Genomic DNA, 23,592 nt, shown 5'->3' with positions numbered 1-23,592 from the left:
TCGAAGCGTGTTTTTGGCTGGGAACTTTCATTCTTTTTTTCTATTTCTTCCCGCACACGTAGTTTGGCAAAAGCAAGCTTGTGATTTTAATTTCTCTCTTTCTTATTTCTTATCGATTTTGTTTCTCCTTTTTCCATATCCTTTTGTTGTTAACGTTTTTTAAAAGTAACGAGCAGTTCCGCAACTCGCCTGGAATTTACAATCATGCAAGTTTGAATTTTTTTTTCTGTGCAAGTTACATGTTCATGTCGAATTTCATCGAGACAAATATATTCCTGTTTCTCTTGTAATTTTATAATCATATATTTTATTATTGCGGTGGACTTAATACAAAATGTGGACTGGTTGACGGGAAAAAAATCCTCTTATGCATAATGTAAAAAGTTAGTGCAGGAACTTTAGTTATCAAAAGTGGACTTAAAAACCATTTGCACTCAAGGAATGGGCGAATCTATTTTGTCTGTCAAATATTTACCTTTTGGGCATATGTTATATGCAAAGTGGACAGTGGATTTCTGGAGGTGTATGTCAGTGGCGTAGATTTCTTTTTTTGACATGGGGGGGGGGGGGGGGGGGTTAGAAAAAAATTCTTCAAGTATAGTCAATCCAGCACCTTTTGGCGACACAATAAGGTTATGGTACAATTGCGCGCGAAGTGCGAGAAATTGTTTGACTATTTTGAAGCTAAACTGATGAAATGTGGTTTAAAAGTAGAATAAATGCGCGCGAAAATGTGCACTTTTGGGGCTAACATTGGCAAATATCGGGTTAATTTGGTCAGAAACCCATTATCAGGCGTCAACATTGGGAGGATGATTGTATGGACCATCCCCCCTGGCAAAATATTGGGGGGATAAATCCCCCACCCCGTGATCTACGCCTATGGTGTATGTTGATTTATAGACTGTCCCACAGTCTCGGTTCCATCACTGGGTAAATAATTAGAGCTAAAACCACCTTCTCCTTCACTCCAAATATTAATACCAACACACCACTAAGGCCCTAACTACCGGCAACAAAGTTATAGTGCTCCTGGAGCACTGTGTGTCGACGAAAACTCAATCTACAGATCAACTTGTTTATTTTTTTTTATAATAGAGCTCCTAATCCGATTTTTAATGCTATGTAATCTACATTACCAGTCGTTCTCCATGGACCCGAGGGAGGGTCTAGTTGATTTAATGTTATGAAATTCCCCAGAAAATATTTTCTGGATGAAATGCCACTATTTTCTGTAGGTTATTTTTGTGTGTGAAAAGTGTTCCTTTTTTTATTGCAATTTGCTATTTTCCACGTGAAATATCCAGCGATTTCAATTTATGTTAATATCATATAGGCCTATCAATTTGCTTTGGAACAGACCACCTGTTGGTACGGTACCATATTCAACCAGATATTCTGAAAAAGCCAAAGGAAATATCACCACTTTATAAAACGTCTATATTTTTCAATGTGGAATTTTGCTAGTTGTAAGTAGCAACAATATTTAAAAGCTGATTGATATAACAAACCAATTTGCTGGTAAATATTCAAAACAAGTCAGTGTTGTCTAACAATGAACAGTGATGAAAAGTAAATCTGGAAGTTTTAAGTAGCTGAAAAAACAGGTGTCGAGCATAGGCGTAGATCCGGGGGGGATAAATCCCCAATATTTTGCCAGGGGATGGTCCATACAATCATCCACCCATGTTAACACATGTAGGCCCTATGTGGGTTTTTGACCAAATTAACCTCATATTTGGCCATTTTAGCCCCAAAACCCCAACATTTTGAATTCCACTTTTGCACAATATTTCATCAGTTAAGCTTCAAAAGGGCAACATTTTCCAACCACATCCCCCGCCTCCCCCCAATGCCAAAACGAAATCTACGCCAGTGGTGTCGAGTGTCGCTTCACGAGTATAGATTACTGGGAGCGTTGTTGAGATTTGTTGATGCGAGAACGATGCACTGTCACCGGCTCAAACCACGACACTTGGGGCCGGCAGAACATGAATTTCGTCTAAAATAAATGACAGGAATTATTGCGTGTGATATGTTGCATTTTTCTTTGTAATGCGCTGATGCTCTCACGTTCGACGCCACTCGTACAAGACAAGATTTTTGTGTTTTGCCAGTTACTAGAAAAACTACACTACCATTACACGAATGCCATCTAGCGAGGCTTAGACCGGGCTGAAGATTTAACCCTAGCTATACCACATATAAGTTGTTGCTTAGATCCTTTGGGACTAACATTTAAAACGCTTTATCCATTTCTCTATAGAGTAAATATGGCATCGGGACAGGAATTTAGACTCTTTGATTCTAAAGATCTTGAAATTAAAAAACATCTTGGAGGTGGAGGGTTTGGCAGTGTGTCGTTGGCAGTTGACAAAAAAATGGGATATGAAGTTGCTGTAAAAGAGCTTAAAGACATCAAGTAAGTTGAAGATTGTCCGCTGAGTGCACCAAATCCGCGTAACTTCGGAGTAAGCTACTAGTTTAGTAAGTTGGCGAGTATCTCGCATTTTGAGACTTCCAAATCGGCGTAAGTTACTAGACTAGTAAGTTCTATTGTTATGTACTCGGCAACTTACTCTTCATCTTTTGCGGAGTAAGTTGGCGAGTATCTCAGAATTTCGTGACTTCCAAATGTGCGTAAGTTACTAAACTAGTAAAGTTACGCCGCAGCTATTGTTATTTACTCGGCAACGTACTCTTCATCGTTGGAGGAGTAAGTTGGCGAGTAAGCAAATTAATTCATAGATAGAGGAGAAAATCATTGATATTGATGAGATTTTGAAAGTAAATAATACGATATTTTGCATTAGAGTGTATTCTGCGTGTGGAGCGTCTCGTATGCGGCACCGCAAACCTTTCGTGTAGGCCTACGGATGGAACATTTATTCTGGAAGGGAGAACAAGACAATATAGAAGGGGGTGATCATCGATAATTATCGATAATTATAATTAGTATAACCGCTCTTCAATCAATCAAACAATCAATCAATCAATCAATCAATCAATCAATCAATCAATCAATCAATCAATCAATCAATCATTATTCATTCCCTGTGACGTGTCACATAATATAGTGATTAGCGAATGCATGTTGGATTCCATTTGTATCTTCAGTAGATAGCATAATTATAGTAGGTCTACCGTTTAAATTTCACAATAGAGTCAAAGTCCCATTACTTTATGCGTTTATGTTATGCCTTACAAATTTATGACAAGAGTCCGTTCACAAACACTTGTTAGGGGGGCCTGATGCAAACAATTTCATTGCGACATGAAAATTATGGGTCAACCCCATAGAAAAGCATATAAACTCAATTTTCCCAGGAAAATTTGTGGTCATTTTTTTCAGCCCCCCAGGAGGGTCAAAATATTTAAGGGCCCCCTTTTTGCATCAGGCCCCCCTAACAAGTGTTTGTGAACGGTCCCCAATTGTACTCTATATATACTACACTGAGTAATAATTCGAATCTATGCAAATATTTTCATATCTGGGGAAACATGTTTTCAAAACTCAAGATATCTTCTATATATCTCTAATATAGGCCTACATATAAATTATCTTATTTCAGGATCTCCCCAAGCTTCAGGAATTAGGAATAATTGCAAGTTTTGTGCCAAATAAATATTCCCTTCACACGGCTGGATATAATCACAGAAATAAATTCTTTCCTCATGATAATCTCTTCTGATAACGGCAGATCCATATGCTTTATCCCAATCCGACTGGCCCTGGATGGGATTTATTTTAAGTATATTTCCTGACCCTTGAGGAATTATATGCCCGTCTATCCTGTTGTTTATTCCATTCCCGGTTCGCCTGGTTGCAGGGCTGCAAAATTACACACTATCAAAAAACGCTATACACCCTTCCCCATCTTACCCCTGGGGTATACCATCTGGTTAATGTTTGAATAGAGTAGGCCCACGATTGTCAGATATTTTGCCCAAATTGAAAACAATTTTGCGACATTGTTACCAAATATCATTTTTTTTAAACTTGCGCTTTTTGTGATGTTTTAGAAAAATACAAACCTTCATACTAAAATTGGGGAGCCATTATTATACAAGAAGCCCCAAAATGAGACCCATATTTTGCGGCTTATTATCTATGACATACGGTCATTTGAACTGAGCACCAAGGTGGTCTTTGTGGGGGGGTTTGCAATCCCCTAAAACCAACCTATACCAACCTCACAAAGAAAATGTTAACACCCTAAAACCAACCCCCTAAAAATTTCACCCCCTTACCCCCAGTGTAAAATTGAAAATGGCCTGTAAACACACAATTTTACCCTTATTTGGGCAAAATAAATGAATTTTGGCATAGAAAACAAAAAATATCACCTTAATTTTGGGCTAAAATGGTGTAGGCTTACAATTGAAATGAGCAATTATCACAATAACACATACCCACCAATTTTTTTTCTATCCCCCTCCTACAACTGATCCTGATACGCGACTGAACACGTAAACTACTTTGACCCCGAAAGGATTTGTACAAAAACTACACTGCTGAGTCCCCCACCCCCGGCGTGTTACCCCTTCTGTCATGGTGTGACAAAATAGCCGGATATTATAATCATAAACCTATAGGCCTACTACTACAAAGCACGCTAAAATACACTGAGATGGTATTTTGTTTGTACCGGGGTATTTAGTGACATAACACTGCCTATTGTTAAAATTAAATAACAATTGACCGCGTGGTTAAAAACGTGATATTAAAGGTGCTGATTGTGATTTACTGCTCCATTAATGAAGATACTAAAGAAGTAGTTACTCGCCAGATACGCTTCAGCGCAAGTCCCAAAAATACTAGTTTAGTAAGATACGCGGCAGTTGCAGAGTAGTTACTAAAGAAGTAAGCTACTAAACTAGTAAGTTACGCGGATTTGGTGCACTCAGCGGTAAATGTATCAAACATATTCAACTGTAAGAGATTGAATTAAGAGAAACCGGGGTGCAGGGTAGCATCTGCCTGGCTATAGATATATATTTGTTCTTACATCCACTATTCAATTGTGTAAAGTAGATTTGATTGTGTGATTTTAATATCACGTTTAACCATTATGTTTTAAGTTTGGTGAGTATACCGACACTTCCAGTATTGGTTTGACATTGCTTGAATGTAAATGCTTAGAAAGTAAGTGTACCAAAACATTGGGATATACTACGGACCCGCGTGATTGGTCGAGAACCGGTCCTAAAAACGTTAATACTTAACAAGCTGCTTATAGGTTGACGATTGTAAGACAGAACAACAATAGGACAATCACAATCTTATTGTTTGTTATTATTTTGATCACCGCATGTAATGTTCTGGTATATGTATGAAATGAGCTCAGGTGTCAGCCGATCATGCCCTATAATAGGCCTACCAAAATATTGCCTTAAATAAACCTGGAAAGGCCATTGGTTCCCATACCTACTTACAACCTTCGTCGCTATGGCCATAGATATGTTTGCTTTGTGTTTGCCGTTGCTTTTATTTTAAGAAGAATTATTGATTACACATTTACACTCTCTGATCTGAGTGATCTCTCTCACACCCTCAATCTCTCCCTTTTTCCAATATTCATGTAGCGTCGGCAAGGAGGAAATCATGAACGAAGCAAGAAGAATGTGGAAAGGTATAACCTGTCCAAACCTTGTCCGCATAATGGGCATCACTGAGAATCCAATGGACAAGTGTATAGGAATTGTGATGGAATTCCTTGAGCATGGCGACTTGTTAAATTTCAACCGGAAGTTCATGATGCATGATGACTGCATGGCAAGGAAGGTCAAGATGATCCATGAAATAGCTCTTGGGATGAATTTCCTACACAACCAGAATCCTCCCTTGATTCATCGTGACCTGAAACTTGAGAACGTGTTCGTAGGACAAGGATTAATAGTTAAGGTGAGTCTATTTCACATTGTCTATATTGAACATTCAATCAGGTCCAAGTAATTTTGTAATAGTATATTATTTACGGCACTTCAGAATCAAAATTATGTACACGGTGTCCCATAAAAAGGTTGAAATAAAAGAAGATGATCATTAGAGACGAACACGTTTTTGGTGAAGGGTGCACACCAGTCAATAGCTCCCATTGACTTTCTGTATAAACAGGGCCCAGGAAAACGTCATTTTCTTGACTCCAGAGCGACTCAGTTCTTCAAAACTTATACCCTTTCTGCAAGTCGAAGGTCAGATGAAGTCATCTATTGTAGAAATTATATACGGAGTCCAGCATTTTTTTCCAGAAAAATGCCGACTAGATCACCCTATAGCCCATACAGCGTACGCCACCTTACAAATAAACTGCTCAAATAAAGAAAGTCCGCAGTCATGTAACCCGTCCTACACCAAAATCTGATCGTGTTATGAACATTTAATTGATAAAGTCGTCTGCAGAATCTTGTTAGCTCCAACTTGATATCAAATTTGCCACCAAAAACTCTAAATTCAGAGAGATTGAGACCAGTATATGAAATTTGGTGCATTTTCAAAAGTTGCAAATTAAAAATGGACCACGCGGAGCTATAGAGGTGAATGGCACAGCGCGACCATTGATAAAGCCCGAAACAACCGCTAGGTCATATCGATCGCATCGAGCCCTAGTATTCATCAGTAAAGCACTGTAGCAATCCATGCGTTTTAAATTAACAATTGAATAAAGCGCGCACTTGGGACAGTCGACATGGGTTCATCGTGGGCAAGCAAGCTTGACCACATTGCCACGCTAAGCAATTTCGACCGCGTTATCGTTTTGATTTGCAACTTTTGAAAATGCACCAAATGCCATAAACTGGTATCAGTCTTTGTCACTTTTGAGTGTTTGGTATCAAATTTGGTATCAAATTAGAGCTAACAAGATTCTGCACACACCCGTATCAATCAAATTTTCATAACAAGATCAGGTTTTGGTGTAGGACGGGTTACATGACTGCGGACTTTCTTTATTTGAGCAGTTTAGCTTGGTGTTTCTGAAATGTAACACATTTTGAACGTTTAGCCAAATTGTAATAAAAAGTCAGATCCTGCTCATTTTTCACAGACAATCTATTTCCCAGGCCTAAATGAGGATTAAATATGAATCAGGGCCTAATAGTTGGGTTTTAAGCCTTTTCTAATGTATTTAATTTAGTCTTCTTGCACGTTTCCTCGTTTGAAACACTGATTTTTTTTTCTCCCATGGTGTAGGAGACTTGTATTTACTGGTGTGCACTCTGAAGGCATTTCTGCACGCTGCATCTCCTGTCATAAACACATTGAAATTAACAAATATTTTGCATTTAAGTTTTGTTTGGGTTTTGTTGAGTTGAAATCGCTGAGGTGTTATATACTGTAAGAATATTATAAATTTCTGACTGAACTCTTGAAATAAACCCTGAACAAGTTTTATCCTCTGTTTATCAGAATAAAATACCGCATCTGCCATGCTATGGCTGGGCCTACTCAAATACACCTCCAAATGCACGGTGGCTGGGACGGTGCCCCTCGTGTTGCATCTGAGACGAATATTCGTCTCAGTGTTGCATCACGTAGACAGCTTGTTCAGGAATGCGTGTAATAGGGCTAAGCATATATGTGAACTTGACACTAACATGCATTGGGTACTAGCAGAGGGTACATAGATTATGTCATGAAAAGACATTTATATTTGTTAATATTAAATTAGATTATTTTCAAAAATCTACATGTAACCTTTATTGGGACACTCGGTACTATTATGTCATGAGCATTTGTCTCATTTTATTATACAGATTGGGGATTTTGGGCTGGCACTTGGCCGTCAGACGATCCAAAACATGTACAAAATTGAGGCTGCTGGTACCATTACTCATATTCCACCAGAGGGATGGAGCAGTACCGATAAACCGGACGAATCTTGGGACATTTTTACGTAAGTAGGCCTATGATTCAATACGCGTCATAATTTTATGTTTTATGTCTTCGACTGTAAAGGGCCGTTTTTGTTTTAATGCTTCTAATCTATACTCCAAGGTAATGTTGGACTGATCAATGTGTACATAGCTTCAACCACCAATATCTGTGCTTCAACTGTTGTACACTACTGCTATGTTGAAGCGGGTGCGGGTTCAACAACAAAACGTGGGTTTGGACTGTTTGATGGGCCCTCCCAGCTCTTCCCGGTGCCAAACTTTCTCAAAATTGATTTTATTTTTGTTCTCCTTCAATGATGCCGAAATTTCCAAAATTTCGCGATCGGCTCTCATGCTTTTTATCACTTACATGGAATAGTTGATCGAGGTCGCATGACCTTTTTGCGCGAGTTCGACATATAATTATATACATATCCATGGTTCGACAATTAATATTCATTTTAACATAATTGGGGAAGCCGAACATGTATGCAAGACGTATGGCGGTGCATGTGCATAAGAGATCACATGATCCAAAACGTGGTCATATGTCAGGATATAGCTCAAATAATGTGTCACTTATTTTTCATTTCATACTGTAGGTTTGCAATTACATCATTTGAGCTCACAAGTGGGTTGGATCCCTGGCCAAAGCGTAAGTTATAACAAATAATCAGTTTCATTACTATCTTAATTTCCTTGTACATGTACTCCAACCTTGCCTTCTCCTACCATCCTCATACTCGTCATCCTCATACTCATCTTTCTCCTCGTCAGCGGCGGTGTCGTCGTCATTACGTTTAGGCTATTACTGAATTTCATCTGCATCGTTATGACCATGCATGTCGCAGCGAGCAAGATACAAATCGCTAGTGATCAAACGCTGATAACTATATGTTCAAGCGATGATTCAGTAGTGGCTACCTACTGTAATTTGTGTCGCTCTTAAATTGAGTTTAATTGTCAGCAATTTGGCGCCTCGTCTATGCTAGGGACTTTTGATAGCTCCTGAGATACAAATATTGACTGCTATGAGGGGCATGGTTAAAATTATAGGCCCAAGATGATCTCAAAATCATGCGCCTCGGGTCATATATTTAGTATGGTTGTTGAGATCACCGTGGGCCTATAATGTTAACCATGACCCGAGTAAAGCAGTCAATATTTGTTTTATATAGGCTACCTCATAATATAGATTTACAGAATAATATTCCATTTTGTCGCCGTGCTCTGCAATAAAACTTCTGCAGCAATGTCTCGAGCTCCGAATTCGAGAGGTTTGTAGCGTCGGTCAAATCGTCAAATTCATGCCGATCTCTTTCAAGTAAAGATTTTAGAGCATATTTGATCTGGTTTTTGGTATTTTTGCTGCCCGCTCCATCCACAATATCTTGCAACCCAATATTGATATCGTCAAGCAATTGAAACCTTATAGTTTCAGATTCGGCCATTATCGTAACGTTTCTTCTTGTACTTACTCCTGTTTACTTTCCGTGTTTTTGTCTGCGGGTTAAAAAAAACTGTGACCCAACCAACTTTGCTCCGGAAGTAATATCCATCTCTTACAATGCACGGACTGATCATGCTGATTATCAACACCCAATACGCTCGTTAAATGGATGTACATAGATGTTGCGACTGAGTTTGATCAGGATGCACATCGGTCAATAGTTTGTTTCCATGACTGGGCATACCTCATAGTTAAAACAATGTCCCCACATTTAACCAATCAGATGACAGGAATCTATATATGAGATACATTACAACAAGTTGCAATACACAAGAGTGACAAACTTTAATGAGCTATGACATCATCAACCCAATTTACATCTCGTCGTGATTTAATAGTGTATTTACTATGAAAATAACCACTTTCCTTGCTCCACAGCGTATCGGGAAATAATCATGTTTTATGCTAAATAGCTTTCCCAATTTTACGTGCTGAAGGCCACACGTTTCATACCTCAGTAAACATCAAACGAGGAGCTAGTTGTTTTCCGTGTATGGGAATTTCTAGCATGTCTAGCGCACTTCTTGCCTATATTATTTGTGTATTTGCCAAATATGGGTATTATGACCAATATTTATGATGCAGTATATTCTAATACAACCCTGAATGCCATCCAATATTATATAAATATTGCATGGTATGGTACCTATAGGGAAAATAGCCGGAGGGTGTTCAAATTTTGCTAGAATAGGCCTATCTTAATACTAATTACGGCGTGTCCGTCCGTCCGTCCTCTGTCCGCGCGCTATCGCGTTCGCGTCCCGCGAGTTTCGCGTTCACGCGGTGCACTATCGCGTGCTCGCGCTGCACTATCGCGTGCTCGCGGTGCGCTATCGCGGAGTATCAACGGGAGTGTGCGCGGAGTACAGTCCGTGCATCGGAAAAGCATTACAGTGTGACTAACAGGTGCATCTCATCGGACCAATAATTATAGGCCTTATTTTCAACACATATTTCAATATTAAGATACCGAACACGTGCACACACCAAACACGTGCATGTAGGCCTATTTTTATGAGAACATGACTATTTCCGGAAGGCCTATGAACCGTTTTTGCGTTCACGTTTCTCGCGATTGATTTCATTACTTTAGTAACGGCCTATATCCACGTCCAGATACTAATTTCGGTTTCTCTCAATGTGGTACCAGGGCAGGGCTAGGAAGAGGCGAATGATTGGTTTCCAGATTATGGGTATGCCTACCGAAGTAAGCATCACACCTTTAAAACAAACAGAGTTGATTAAGTTGTGTCTTGGGTCTTGATCATTGAGAGACGCATTTCTTAGTAGTTTAAAAAGTCAGGGCAGGTATATGGGTAACGAGTTTGGGTAATTAGAAATAGGCCTATCACGAGAAGCGCCCGACCCGAGAACCGCGAAATCTAGTACCTTATAATCTTGAATACACAAAATTAATCATCTATTTTTTCTTTCTTTATTCAGATTTTATACAAAGACAGATCGAAAGTTTCCTAGAGAGGGCAAACGGCCTGATGTGAATCAAATTCAAGCTAATGTCCCAAGTGCGATTAAAGAGTTGATCCAGAAATGCTGGGCCCAAACACCTTCTGATAGGCCACCGTTTCAAGGTAGGTTATATCAAAAGTTTTAACATCTGAAGCAACTAACTGACCAGGTTTTTGAGAAGATCCGCAATGCTAATCAATATGTGCATTTACGTGGTAGTCTATATACTTTTAAAAGTTAAGTTACCAGATTAAATAATATTCTCCTAAACATGCTAAACCACAAAATATCACACTTTCGGTGCATAGGGCCTAAAGATAATAATTATGAGCTTGTTTAGTGTAATTGACTCGCTATTTTACATTCTTGACCAGCTATACTGAAGACCATCACCAGTATTGGCATGCCCAAACGTGAGCTAATCCAAGAGGATGCAGCAATCATGGCTCGCGTCGGGATGAGCATGGTAAGACAAAATACTTATAGGACTCCTTGATCAGAACTGTATACCAAGTTATTGGTGTTCAGGAAGACGGCCACGCATTCATGCAAAACAGATTCATAACTCCTGACCAATTATGGACAATCGATATTGCATTTAAAAGAGAATGGCAGCATCTCAATTAATATTTAGACCTGATGGGTTCCCAATTATCAATATTACATCCACCATCAAAGTAGAAGGTCTTGGGGTATGATGAAATAATCGCAGTGTAATTCATAAATATTACACGTCGTCATAAAGTTAAAGGAGAATAAACTGTGCGCTGATTATGCAGTAGAGATGCGGTGCATAAGAATCTAATTTGGACTCCGATGGTGCTTTATCCTCATATCCTTCTGAGGATTTTAAAAGGTAGGCCTACTGTTTACAAATCTCGTTATCATCTAAGTCATCCTGACACTTTTCTCTTTTCTGAGTTTTGTTTGTGAAATTGAAATGTATAAATAGAACAATTGCGCCTACATTTTAACTACAGGAAGCCGCGGATGACAGTAGGCCTCAGAGTACAGCAGGCGACAGTGGTGTGGATAGTGTTTGGGGAAGCTTTGAGGTTATGAACATATCAGGAGGAGCATCAAAGGAAAGCGGCTACGGTAAGTGAGAAAACATAATGATAATAAATGTTGCACAGTGGCGCGTAGCTTGGATTATTATGGCAAATTATTGCTCAAAATGACAAGCAAAACAAAGTCACACATGTTTTATAATACAATAGTGCATGATTAATGAATTCTTCTTTGTAATACTGACACAAAAGTGAAAAGGCGAAAAGAAACAGCTCTGCAACTGCATCGTCAGCATTGAGCAAGGGGCGGGGTCCATTAACAATTTTCGTCAAGGTGCTCGCTATAAAGCGCACGAATGTAGAATCCAAGAACTCATCGTGTCTCTTTTATAGCATCAATATAAACGTGTAAAGCAAACTCTATGTAAAGGCCCAGCCCGGCCCTATCGTTGGTTGAGTTCGCGCAATTCGTTTCCAATGTAGGCCTATATACTATCTCAAGCATAACCATGCTGTGTATAGAGTAAAAATAAAGAAGACAAGCATTAATGTTAGTTATCTAACATGCACTTCACCTTCAAATGGTACCAGCGTACTTCAACAACCTATTCCGCTGCCAGAGATATATCAGAATAACTTTGCTTCAACGAGTACTTCTTGACGGACTACATCAGGGGTCCATTTCCGCAAGCTCTCAAACCAATCTTTAAACGTCAATACTATAAAATACTATACTCTAGAAAGCGACAACACGACCAAACATCCGACGTGATGCGATTGCGCAACGTACCAAAATCTCATATACACACACGAAAACGTTGGTCAGGCAGCGTTCGTAGGCCTACTCATGGCTTGTTATTCCCGGTCTTGTTCTCCATACCCGAGGTGTTGGTGGTGCAAAACCGGGGTGGAAAAGAACTTTTTTTCATCCTTTCTTTCTTTGCACTTCGCCATAGAGCAGACGATTCGTTAGGCTTAATACAAGCGGGATAAAGTGATAATAATAATAATAATAATAATAATAATTAACGTATTGGTGATGTCAAGCTTAACTTTGGTGGACAATAGAATAACCATTGATTGACAAGGTTACCCCTGCGTCCCCTAGCCGCTTGTGACAGTCTCGGACTACAGGGTTCCATTTCACTAAGTTTAGTAGTGTATACGAGCTGAATAGCGTGTAGGCCTAGTTGAGGTTACTGCAAAGTATGAAAAACTCTAGATAATTCTCTGTAACATGTGGAAATGGTCCAACCACATCAGGGTAATCCATCAAGTAGTACCCTCTTCGGCAGCGTGCCCAACCGAGTAGGCCGCCTACTGAAACAAATGTTGCTTCATCGTCATATTCTGCTTAAGATACGCGGTTTCATGGGCTGACAAGGGTACACTTGACAACATTTGCGCAACGATAGAGATAATTGACAATGGATCAACCAGATTGTTCCAGTTATCATGGTTAGGCCTATTGTTAATCACTGTGATAATTTTTTAATGACCTAACCATATGAGGGGTTAAGCTCATTCAAACAATTAATGTCATGCAGTGTTGATTTAGCGAGCTTATTTATTCCGCTGCCACGGAGATATATTAGAACTAGAATCTTAATTCTTCTGACGTATAGGCCTATTTTATTTTGTATGTTAATGGCGGGCACAAAAGCCAATAATGCATTATATGTTATATTATCATTTCGCTAAATTCGCTTCAACAAAGGCGTAATACGTACCGCATGTCTCCTCGCAGCATGCATTTAGTGTAGGCCTAGGCCTAAAATAGGCTATGATTCGAAATGAACATGGCAATATTCAAATAGTATATGTCTGGACTGTGTCCACAATTCTTGCTGATGTCGCTGATTTTATATTATTATATTATATAATTTTGATTTTATGCTCTGTTAATAGTTGCCATGCGCCACAAAGTATATTTCTTTCTTTCTTTCTTTCTTTCTTTCTTTCTTTCTTTCTTTCTTTCTTTCTTTTTCTTTCTTTCTTTCCGTTTCTTTCTTTCCGTTTCTTTCTTTCCGTTTCTAGTCTTTCGGTTTCTTTCTTTCGGTTTCTTTCTTTCGGTTTCTTTCTTTCGGTTTCTTTTCTTTCTTCTTTCTTTTTTTTTTTCTTTCTTTTTTTCTTTCTTTCTTTCTTTCTTTCTTTCTTTCTTTCTTTCTTTCTTTCTTTCTTTCTTTTTTTTTTCTTTCTTTCTTTCTTTTTTTTTTTCTTTCTTTCTTTTTTTTTTTTTTTTTTCTTTTTCTTTTTCTTTCCTTTTTTTTCTTTTTTTTTTCTCTCTTTCTTTCTTTCTTTCTTTCTTTCTTTCTTTTTTTTTTCTTTCTTTTTTCTTTTTTTTCTTTCTTTTCTTTCTTTCTTTCTTTCTTTCTTTCTTTCTTTCTTTCTTTCTTTCTTTCTTTCTTTCTTTCTTTCTTTCCTCTTTCTTTCTTTCTTAACGCTGTCCTAAACCGTGAATATTATTGATGTTTACTATAAAACTACATTATTTATATAACTTTGTTTCATGTTTCATTATCACATGTACATGCACAATCCATTACCTTGTCCCCCTAGCATGTTACATGTTAACAAAGATCACGGGAGTAAAATGATGCATCCAAGAACAGCGCGTTGGCCTACGCTCTAGCAGGCCTGCTCTCTAGTTAATTTAAAAGTGGTCTAGCGCCCTCAAGTTTGCTAATGTTTACATTTGGATAATTCAACAACTAACAGAGAGGTTGCGTCATTGATGTTAAAATATCTCGGTTGTTAATTCATGAATTTGCTCATATTGTATTAACTAATGTTAAAAACGGTTAACCAGCTGTATCTAAAAATAATATATAAGGAGACTTTCTTGTTCAACCAAGATCAATAAAAAAAAAAAAAAAAAAAAAACCCAAAAAGAGCCAAAAACAAACCAAAAACAAACAACAAACAACAACAACAACAACAACAGCAAACAAAAATGAATGACATCATGATTAATATTCATTTGCTGTTTTTCTGTGTATGTGTCATAATACAATAGAAAAATAATAAAGAAATAATTAATATTAAATTCAATTCTCATTATTAGTCACATGTAGGGTTTATGTATATCTGTAGCATCACAAAATAAATGAAATAAATAAAAGTTACAAAATAAACACATTTAATAAAATAAACAAAATAAATAAATAAATAAATAAATAAAAACAAAAAGTAAGTAAACAAATGAAATAAGTAAATTAAAATAATCAATATTCAACTAATGTCCATCATTGCTATGACCCATACCATACAATAATGACTAATCACATGACTGTGTTTTATTTCTATGTATCACTAATAGGATCTCAACATTCAAAAGAATGGAAACTGATGCAGACGATTGGACAAGAAGGAGACAAGGACGGAGAATTCAGACAGGCATCGGGTATTGCTGTGTGTAAGAATGGCGATATCGTTGTAACAAATAGAGCAATGTCAAGGTCATATCAAACATATATGTTTAAGAGTGAAGGCACATATAAGTTTACATTCCAATCCCATCCAACCAATCCAGAAGGCAAACTCAAATACCCATCACGTGTCGCAGTCACACCAGGTGGAGATGTTGTTATCTCCGACCAATCAAACCTAGTAAAAATATTTTCTGCTAGTGGGGATTACTTAAAAAGTCTCTCCACTGTTACAGCAGAGTGCAATATTAGTACTAAGTATGAGACGATGGGTGTAGCAGTATCTCCATCTGGTGTGGTTTACATAGGTGATACTAACAGGAAGGTAATTACAGTACATGATATGGACAGACAGCAACCTATAAATAAGCTGTCTGTCGATATCAAACCATATTATATATCATCAGACCCAGATAATAATATATGGGTGTCTGATTTTAAGGCAAGGCAAGTGATAAGATACAGTGATAGCGGTGTTGAGTTATGTCGTATCAAGTCATTTATTGTTGATAACAAAGCAGGCCGCCCCATGGGTGCCGTATATGGCAAAGGGTCAGTTTATATTGTAGTGATGAAGGTAAATGAGAAGACTGGTAACAGCATACGGAATACTGGTCACATGCATCAATACACTAGGGATGGACAATTCCAAAGGTGCATAATTAAAGGGATGTATGCACCACAAGGTATTGCCATGTCAAATGGAAAACTTTATGTAGCGAATACAAAATCTGTGTTGGTGTATGAGCAACAATAAATAGCCTGATTGCCTCATATAACGTGCTTAATTCTCATTTATGTCCAACAATCAGCATGTATACATGATCACTGTGATGCCCGGCTGTGATGATTTGCAATGTCTTATGTACACTCATCATCATTGCAGACCTGGCTTATTTTGTCACTTCCTGATTCCAGGAAAATTGTGTAAATTATCTCAATGTGATAGTGTTATGTGAAATACGTGCTTTAGGGGTTGTGCAATAAATACTAGTCCGAAATACTAGTATGAGCGGGGGTAACATTTTAAACGGCGCCAAAAAAACCTTCCTTGTTATCACCTTGAAATAATGAAAATTTTTATGTATTTCATCAATTATTTTGATAATTTACTATTTTTGCATCAAAAAACGATATAGGCCTATTTACATTTCATATCATTTAGGGCCTACATATTATGTGCATTTCATTGATTATGTGAAATATCGGGGTTATCCTTGCCATGGAAATATTTGCTGGGCGGGGGGGTGTTCGCTCTGTTTTAATCTGCTTGCCAATCAGACACTCATATATTATTATCTGTTATTTATGTCATATTATGTGTGTATGTATATTATTATCTCTTATTTATGTCATATTATGTGTGTATACATGTATATATTATTATCTCTTATTTATGCCATATTGTGTATGTATATTATTATGTATTATTTGTGTTATATTGTGTGTCATCGAAGCTATTGAAGAAAGTAAAAAAGTCTACTATAAAAGTCTACTATAATAATGATCGTATTTGATTTATTTTGATTTGTTAAAACCAAGGGGTAGCGGAACTCTGGCCTTGTCCTGGAATTTTATGAATGTACAATGTCGTTTTAAAATGCAATCGAATGGCAATCTAGACTAAAGTATTGCAATATTTTGCATCCAGTTAATGTCCGGAGTTAACGATCTTTTGCAACAGGCATGGCGATCCAGGGTTTGAAGGTTTGCAGCTCGCTTCCCAAGCCAAATTGTATTGCAAAGCGACTCTATTGGTCATCCGAGAAGTGGCCCCTTTTTGTGGGTGGGGAGGGGGGGGGGCAAGCCCCATGCTCCCCTGGATCCGCCCTTGGCAGCAGGTCAATAATACTGAGAGTGTTCATTATATTTCGGCTGCGTTTTGAGGTCTGCAACTTAAGCAGTAAACATTGTAAATGTATAAAAAGAGTTATATTGTTTATATTGTGAAATACTTTGAGTTGCTTGATTATCTGTATGTTCAATTTATTGGATGTATATTAAGAACATTTATTCTTTTATAGGCATACTAAATGATTAAAATATTGGTATTTTGATTATTTGCATAAAAGAAACTGTTTGTAGCCGTAGCATTTAATAAGTAAGCTGTTTATATATGTATCATTGTTTACATAAAATCTGGTAATAATTGCAAAGTGTATAATTACACAGTTAGGAAAGAAACAAAAAGTTCAAATATGGGGATATAAACTTTTAAGTTAAAACTTAAAAGTCCTTCCTTTAGGGGTGGGGTCAGAAAGTCCGATTACGTTTGTAAGAAACTATTCGGTTGGAATTTTCAACGTTTCACACGTTTCAGAGAGGGTGGGATGGGATCAAAATCCTAACGAAAGTTTATAAGACGTCATCGAACTTTTGGTTTGTTCCCTAATCAATGTTAGCAGTAGGCCTGCATTGATATGTCCTTCGATCGCTGTGACTGATAGTATCATAAAGTAAGATACATGCATAAGAGAATCGGCACGTGATTATGTAAATATAAACAAACTAATTATTTATTTTATTTATATATTCATTTATTTATTTCATCATTTCATTATTTTCTTTTCTTCATTTCGTTCGTTCTTTATCCTTTCCCTGCTTTCGTTCTTTCTTTCTTTCTTTCTTTCTTTCTTTCTTTCTTTCTTTCTTTCTTTCTTTCTTTCTTTCTTTCTTTCTTTCTTTCTTTCTTTCTTTCTTTCTTTCTTTCTTTCTATGCTTCTGGGTATTCATGGAAAATAAAAGCAGTGAATAATAGCATTATTCTTCTCTGGTAAAACTATTTCATAGCGTGTTGATTTCAGTTTGTTATTTGTTTGCGGATTTGATTTATTGTAGGGCCTATGTATGGCCTACACACGTTCGTCCTCACATCCCTAAGCGTTCACAAGCACACCCCATACGTACCTCAACACATGCATTCAAAACAACAACCCCACATAATGTCCACATTTTAATCAAAATGAAAGACGAGTGCCCCCCCCCACACACACGTAACTAGCCACCCCTTAACGTACCACTCAATGTAGGTCTACCCTATGGGCGGCCGTGAGGGCCAAAAGGGTCTCAAAACTACACAAGGGTCTCAAAACTACAATAAGGTCTCAAAAACACACAAAGGTCTCAGAAATAAACACACAGTAATGTCTCAATAGCACAATACGGTCTCAAAAACAGAGAAAGGTCTCAGAAACAAACACACAACAATGTCTCAATGGTATAATAAGGTCTCAGAAACAGGGAAAGGTCTCAAATACAGAGAAAGGTCTCAAAAACAGAGAACGGTCTCAAAAACAGAGAGGTCTCAAAAACAGAAAAAGGTCTCAAAAACAGAGAAAGGTCTCAAAAACAGAAAAAGGTCTCAAATACAGAGAAAGGTACGGTATCAAAAACAGAGAAAGGTCTCAAAAACAGAGAAAGGTCTCAAAAACAGAGAAAGGTCTCAAACACAGAGAAAGGTCTCAAAAAAAGAGAAAGGTCTCAAAAACAGAGAAAGGTCTCAAAAACAGAGAAAGGTCTCAAGAACAGAGAAAGGTCTCAAAAAAAGAGAAAAGAGAAAGGTCTCAAAAACAGAGAAAGGTCTCAAATACAGAGAAAGGTCTCAAAAACAGAGAAAGGTCTCAAAAACAGAGAAAGGTCTCAAAAACAGAGAAAGGTCTCAAAAACAGAGAAAGGTCTCAAAAACAGAGAAAGGTCTCAAAAACAGAGAAAGGTCTCAAAAACACGTTAAGGTCTCAAAAACACGTTAAGGTCTCAAAAACACGTTATGGTCTCAAAAACACGTTATGGTCTCAAAAACACGTTATGGTCTCAAAAACACGTTATGGTCTCAAAACACGTTATGGTCTCAAAAACACGTTATGGTCTCAAAAACACATTATGGTCTCAAAACACGTTATGGTCTCAAAAACACGTTATGGTCTCAAAAACACGTTATGGTCTCAAAATACGTCAAGGTCTCAAACCAGGTATTACAACCGACCGTTGTATGTGCAGTACCGCATGCAGTACTGCACACATCAGCAGGCGAAACTACACATTCCGTCACGCACTTCCGCATGAGGAACTACATATCCTAACTTGCATTTCCGCATGCGGTGATGCAGGTCGGGATGTGCAGTTCCGCATGGGGAACTGCAATATTTTTGGTGTATTTCCGCATGGGGAATTTCGGTATATAGGCCTATGGATGGGTCATTTTGTTTTCAAAATTTTCTTAATTTCTTTTGGAAAATAGACCAACTTTGCATCACTGCAGCCAAAATGTTTCTCAAATTGCTTGCGGTTGTAAGTTGTAAAAACTAAGACAATTTGTGTTAGACAATTTGTGTAAGATTTGGCCAAAACCTTTGTCCAAATTTCTTACATCTTTGCATATTTGAACACGTTCCTAACGTTTTCCTACACCTTTTAGGGTGTAATATAGAAACGTTGCCCAAAATATATGTGCCAAAATTACTTGCTCCCCCTCCCCAACCTTTCGACCTGCCAAAAATTACTTGACCTGCCCTTGGCCTTTCGACCTGCCAAAAAATGCTCCCCCCTTTGACATGCCAAAAAATCTTTGCGTCCCCCCCCTATAATTCACCACCCCGACCCGGGGGTACAATTTGTCGCACCACCCCTGACAAGTTCAGGCGCCTAGAGGTGTAATGAATTGAATAGAAATTTAGTATGAAATGGGTCTATTGAGAAGATTTATCAATTTTGTCCAGGTATTTGGAACATGGGATCACTCAGGGTCACCCCATATCCATGTTGGTATATCACTGTGGAGGATGAATCTTATTCAAAAATTGAGTTTTATTGGAATTCAGCAGCAGGCATTGCATTCACTAATTTGGACATTTTCAAAACAACTTGCACCTCCACTCATCAAAACAAAACTTCACTGAAACCCTCAGTTTTTGGCAAAAATCAATGCCTGTTTTACACCACAGAAAAAAAGTCTTCTTTGTGCAAGGGGTAAATGTGAAAGACAAAAAGCATCACAAAGAGAATATTTTGAGGCAATTTATGAATTGTTTTCAGCTCAAAAACATTGACATAGTTTGCTTAAAATTGTTTTCCTTATAAATTTGGGTTTTTTTTCTTGTTTCACCCCTTGCCATAAAGCTCAACAATTAACTTGTCTAATATTGATCAGCCCTTACACCAGTCACCATGAAAACAAACACATAGATACATGTTAAATTGTATTCTTATTTATAGTCACTTTATTTTTCTAAACACACACAAGTATTCCAACATGTGGTCAGTATACATGTATGATTCAAACAAAAATACACAAAGTTGTAAAACCTAAAGCATCATGTGTTACATTTTTAGAATTATTAATAAATTTGTTGTTTAAAATTATCAAATTTTACTAGCAGTGCCCGTATTATTTTGAATATGCATAATTAACATTAAAAGTTGGGTTGTTTGTCTGTCACTTTTTAATTTATTTAAGGAATATCAACAAGGAATTACAAGAATCATAACAAAGCAGCCATGAAAGTGAAAATTTTAGCTCTTTTGACCTTGGGAACTCAGGCCTGTACATGGGGGAGTGGGGAGGGTGCGACCACACCTTCACCCCAAATTTGCACAAGTATACACAAAGTACCAAAATATCACAATTTTGTGAGCATAGAAAGCAAAAAAAAATCAGTTTTTTTTACGCTTTTTTGGTCAAAAAAGGTGAAAATTCCACTTTTCACAATATCACCCCCCCCCCTGAAAAAGTGCACTTTCTCAAAATCAGCACCTCCAAAAAATCCTGCGTACTACGGGCCTGAGGGAACTGTGACAAGCCCTCTAAACTTACAGCTAAAGAGCATTACTTCTTGTCATTTATATAAAGCACCTATGATTTAGAGCTAATAATTATGTTTGTACTGAATTTATTCCTAAAAATCACGGAATTCACCTTTAATGCCAAATTTGAGTACTTTCTACCACTTTTATGAAAGTACATAAAAGATTCTGAATCAGCACCCCAAAATTGACTAAGAACACTTCTCAAACCTTGTATAGCTCTCTGTGTAGACCCCAGTCCGAAACCCCGTCAGTCCGACACCAGCGCCTTAGACCGCTCGGCTAGCTATCAAGGCTTGATGGTGGCATGATAAAAATTTAAAAATATAATCGCAACTTCATTACTTCAACATACCACATGACAAGCAAAGACAGAAAACGTACCATATTTTGGAATTTTATTTGTTTAAAAACATTAAAATGTGTATTAATAGCGCTCAATTGTTGATAACTGCGTGTTTTGTATACAGAATGGAATATAGGAATATAAGAATGAGGCTATACACGCACAATAGTATAATCGATTTTGATTCACACGTGCGCTACGAACTCGCCGTATACTAAAAGCATAAATTATCAATGTGGCGTGGCCTACCATTTTTCTTGTTTTATGCACGTCGATGTTTTCATCAATTACACAATTAATCCACATTAGACCCCTAATTTTATTTCAGGAAATAAAAGATTAGATTACCATAAAAAACGAAACAGTTATCATTGGTTGGGTCTAATGTAATTTATACATGGAATTTTCAACGTTTTTCTATCGCCATTCTCGAAAAAAAAAAAAATATTTTGGCGTATATAAAATTGAAATAAAATTCTCTGCCTCATAAACGACATCAAATGTGCCACAATTGGGTATCACAAATCTTTATATATGATGTGCAGTTAATATTCATATTTTCTTTTATACAGAGGATGCTTCAGTTTTGACAGGAAAAATATTTTCTTGAAAACCCTCTCACTCGGTTATTTTAAAAGGTAACCACGCTTCCCTAGAATGTGCAATAATTACAATTAAAATTTTTCTTATTCTAACAGCAAGCGTTTCTAAAATGCAGTATGGCGAAATGTGGTGTATAGATATTAACACACCATCTAACCCAATAAGTATGATAGTGCCTATATTGTGACGAGCTTAGTAACTTAATTTAGCATGTGATCCTAGCATCCTTTTTTATGACATTTTCAGTAGATATCCACGAAAAAAGCTTATTCACAAAATTTCAATCCGATTTTGCGTTTGCGAGTTATGCATGATTATGTGTATTACAATACTCCATAGGCCACTGAGTTGTAATTTCGATCTGGTATACCGGTACCAGAACTAAATTCAAATTTTTCATGATATTTTTGCTGAATGAATTAATCTGCAAGAAATATTTAGTACATAAACATTATGTAGCCGAAAGTTCCCAATGGTATAAAAATCTCAACTTTTTTTGTTGAAAAAGTGGGGGGATGAGGCTGTGGATCACGAAATGCCCTTTTAACTGCATGTCAAAGCACGTAGCCATTTGACTTAAACTTTTGATTAATACATCCAATTCGGAAATGTACCAAAAATTGCATTTCCCCATGCGGAAATACACCAAACATATTGCAGTTCCCCCAAATATATTGCAGTTCCCCATGCGGGACTGCAAGCGGATGTTGCAGTACTGTATGCGGTACTGCATATATATACAGTCGGTTGTAATACCTGATTTGAAGCCTAGACGTGTTTTTGAGACCAAGATGTGTTTTTGAGACCAAGGCGTACTTTTGAGACCCTTTTGGCACTCACGGCGCGGCCGCCGGGGTCAAAAGGGTCAACGCCGAGGAATACCGGTACTATGGGCGGCCGTGTGTGCCAAAAAGGGTGTCAAAACACGTTCATGTCTCAAAAACACGTCTAGGTCTCAAATCAGGTACCGGTATTACAAAGTCAACCGACCGTTATGTGCAGTCTATGTCTCTGAGACCTTTCTCTATTTTGAGACCTTTCTCTGTTTTTGAGACCATTCTGTGTTTGAGACCTTTCTCTGTATTTGAGACCTTTCCCTGTTTTTGAGACCTTCCTCTGTTTTTGAGACCTTTCTGTGTATTTGAGACCTTTCTCTGTTTTTGAGACCTTTCTCTGTTTTTGAGACCTTTTTCTGTTTGTGAGACCTTTCACTGTATTTGAGACCTTTTCTGTTTTTGAGACCTTTCTCTGTTTTTGAGACCTGTCTCTGTTTTTGAGACCTTTCTTTGTTTTTGAGACCTTTCTCTGTTTTTGAGACCTTTCTCTGTATTTGAGACCTTTCTCTGTTTTTGAGACCTTTTTCTGTTTTTGAGATCTTTCTCTGTTTTTGAGACCTTTCTCTGTTTTTGAGACCTTCCCTGTTTTTGAGACCTTTCTCTGTTTTTGAGACCTTTCTCTGTATTTGAGACCTTTCTCTGTTTTTGAGACCTTTCTGTTTTTGAGACCTTTCTCTGTATTTGAGACCTTTCTATTTTTGAGACCTTATTGTACTAT

General features: G+C 37.5%; 1 protein-coding gene across 1 annotated transcript; it reads left to right on the top strand.

The window, feature by feature from the left end:
- The first annotated feature begins 5,662 nt into the window (after positions 1–5,662).
- On the top strand, positions 5,663–18,037 carry LOC140164170 (uncharacterized). The gene is made up of 6 exons (XM_072187412.1): positions 5,663–5,905; positions 7,756–7,895; positions 10,829–10,974; positions 11,227–11,318; positions 11,833–11,950; positions 15,182–18,037. Exons 1-6 carry the CDS (start codon positions 5,663–5,665, stop codon positions 16,045–16,047), a joined length of 1,605 nt encoding a protein of 534 aa, XP_072043513.1. The 3' UTR covers positions 16,048–18,037.
- Positions 18,038–23,592: the final 5,555 nt, after the last annotated feature.

Source organism: Amphiura filiformis, chromosome 11 (genome assembly GCF_039555335.1).
Source record: "Amphiura filiformis chromosome 11, Afil_fr2py, whole genome shotgun sequence".
Classification (NCBI taxonomy): domain Eukaryota; kingdom Metazoa; phylum Echinodermata; class Ophiuroidea; order Amphilepidida; family Amphiuridae; genus Amphiura; species Amphiura filiformis.
Note: the sequence above shows the minus strand (reverse complement) of the source record. Positions and strands in the feature narration are given on the sequence as shown.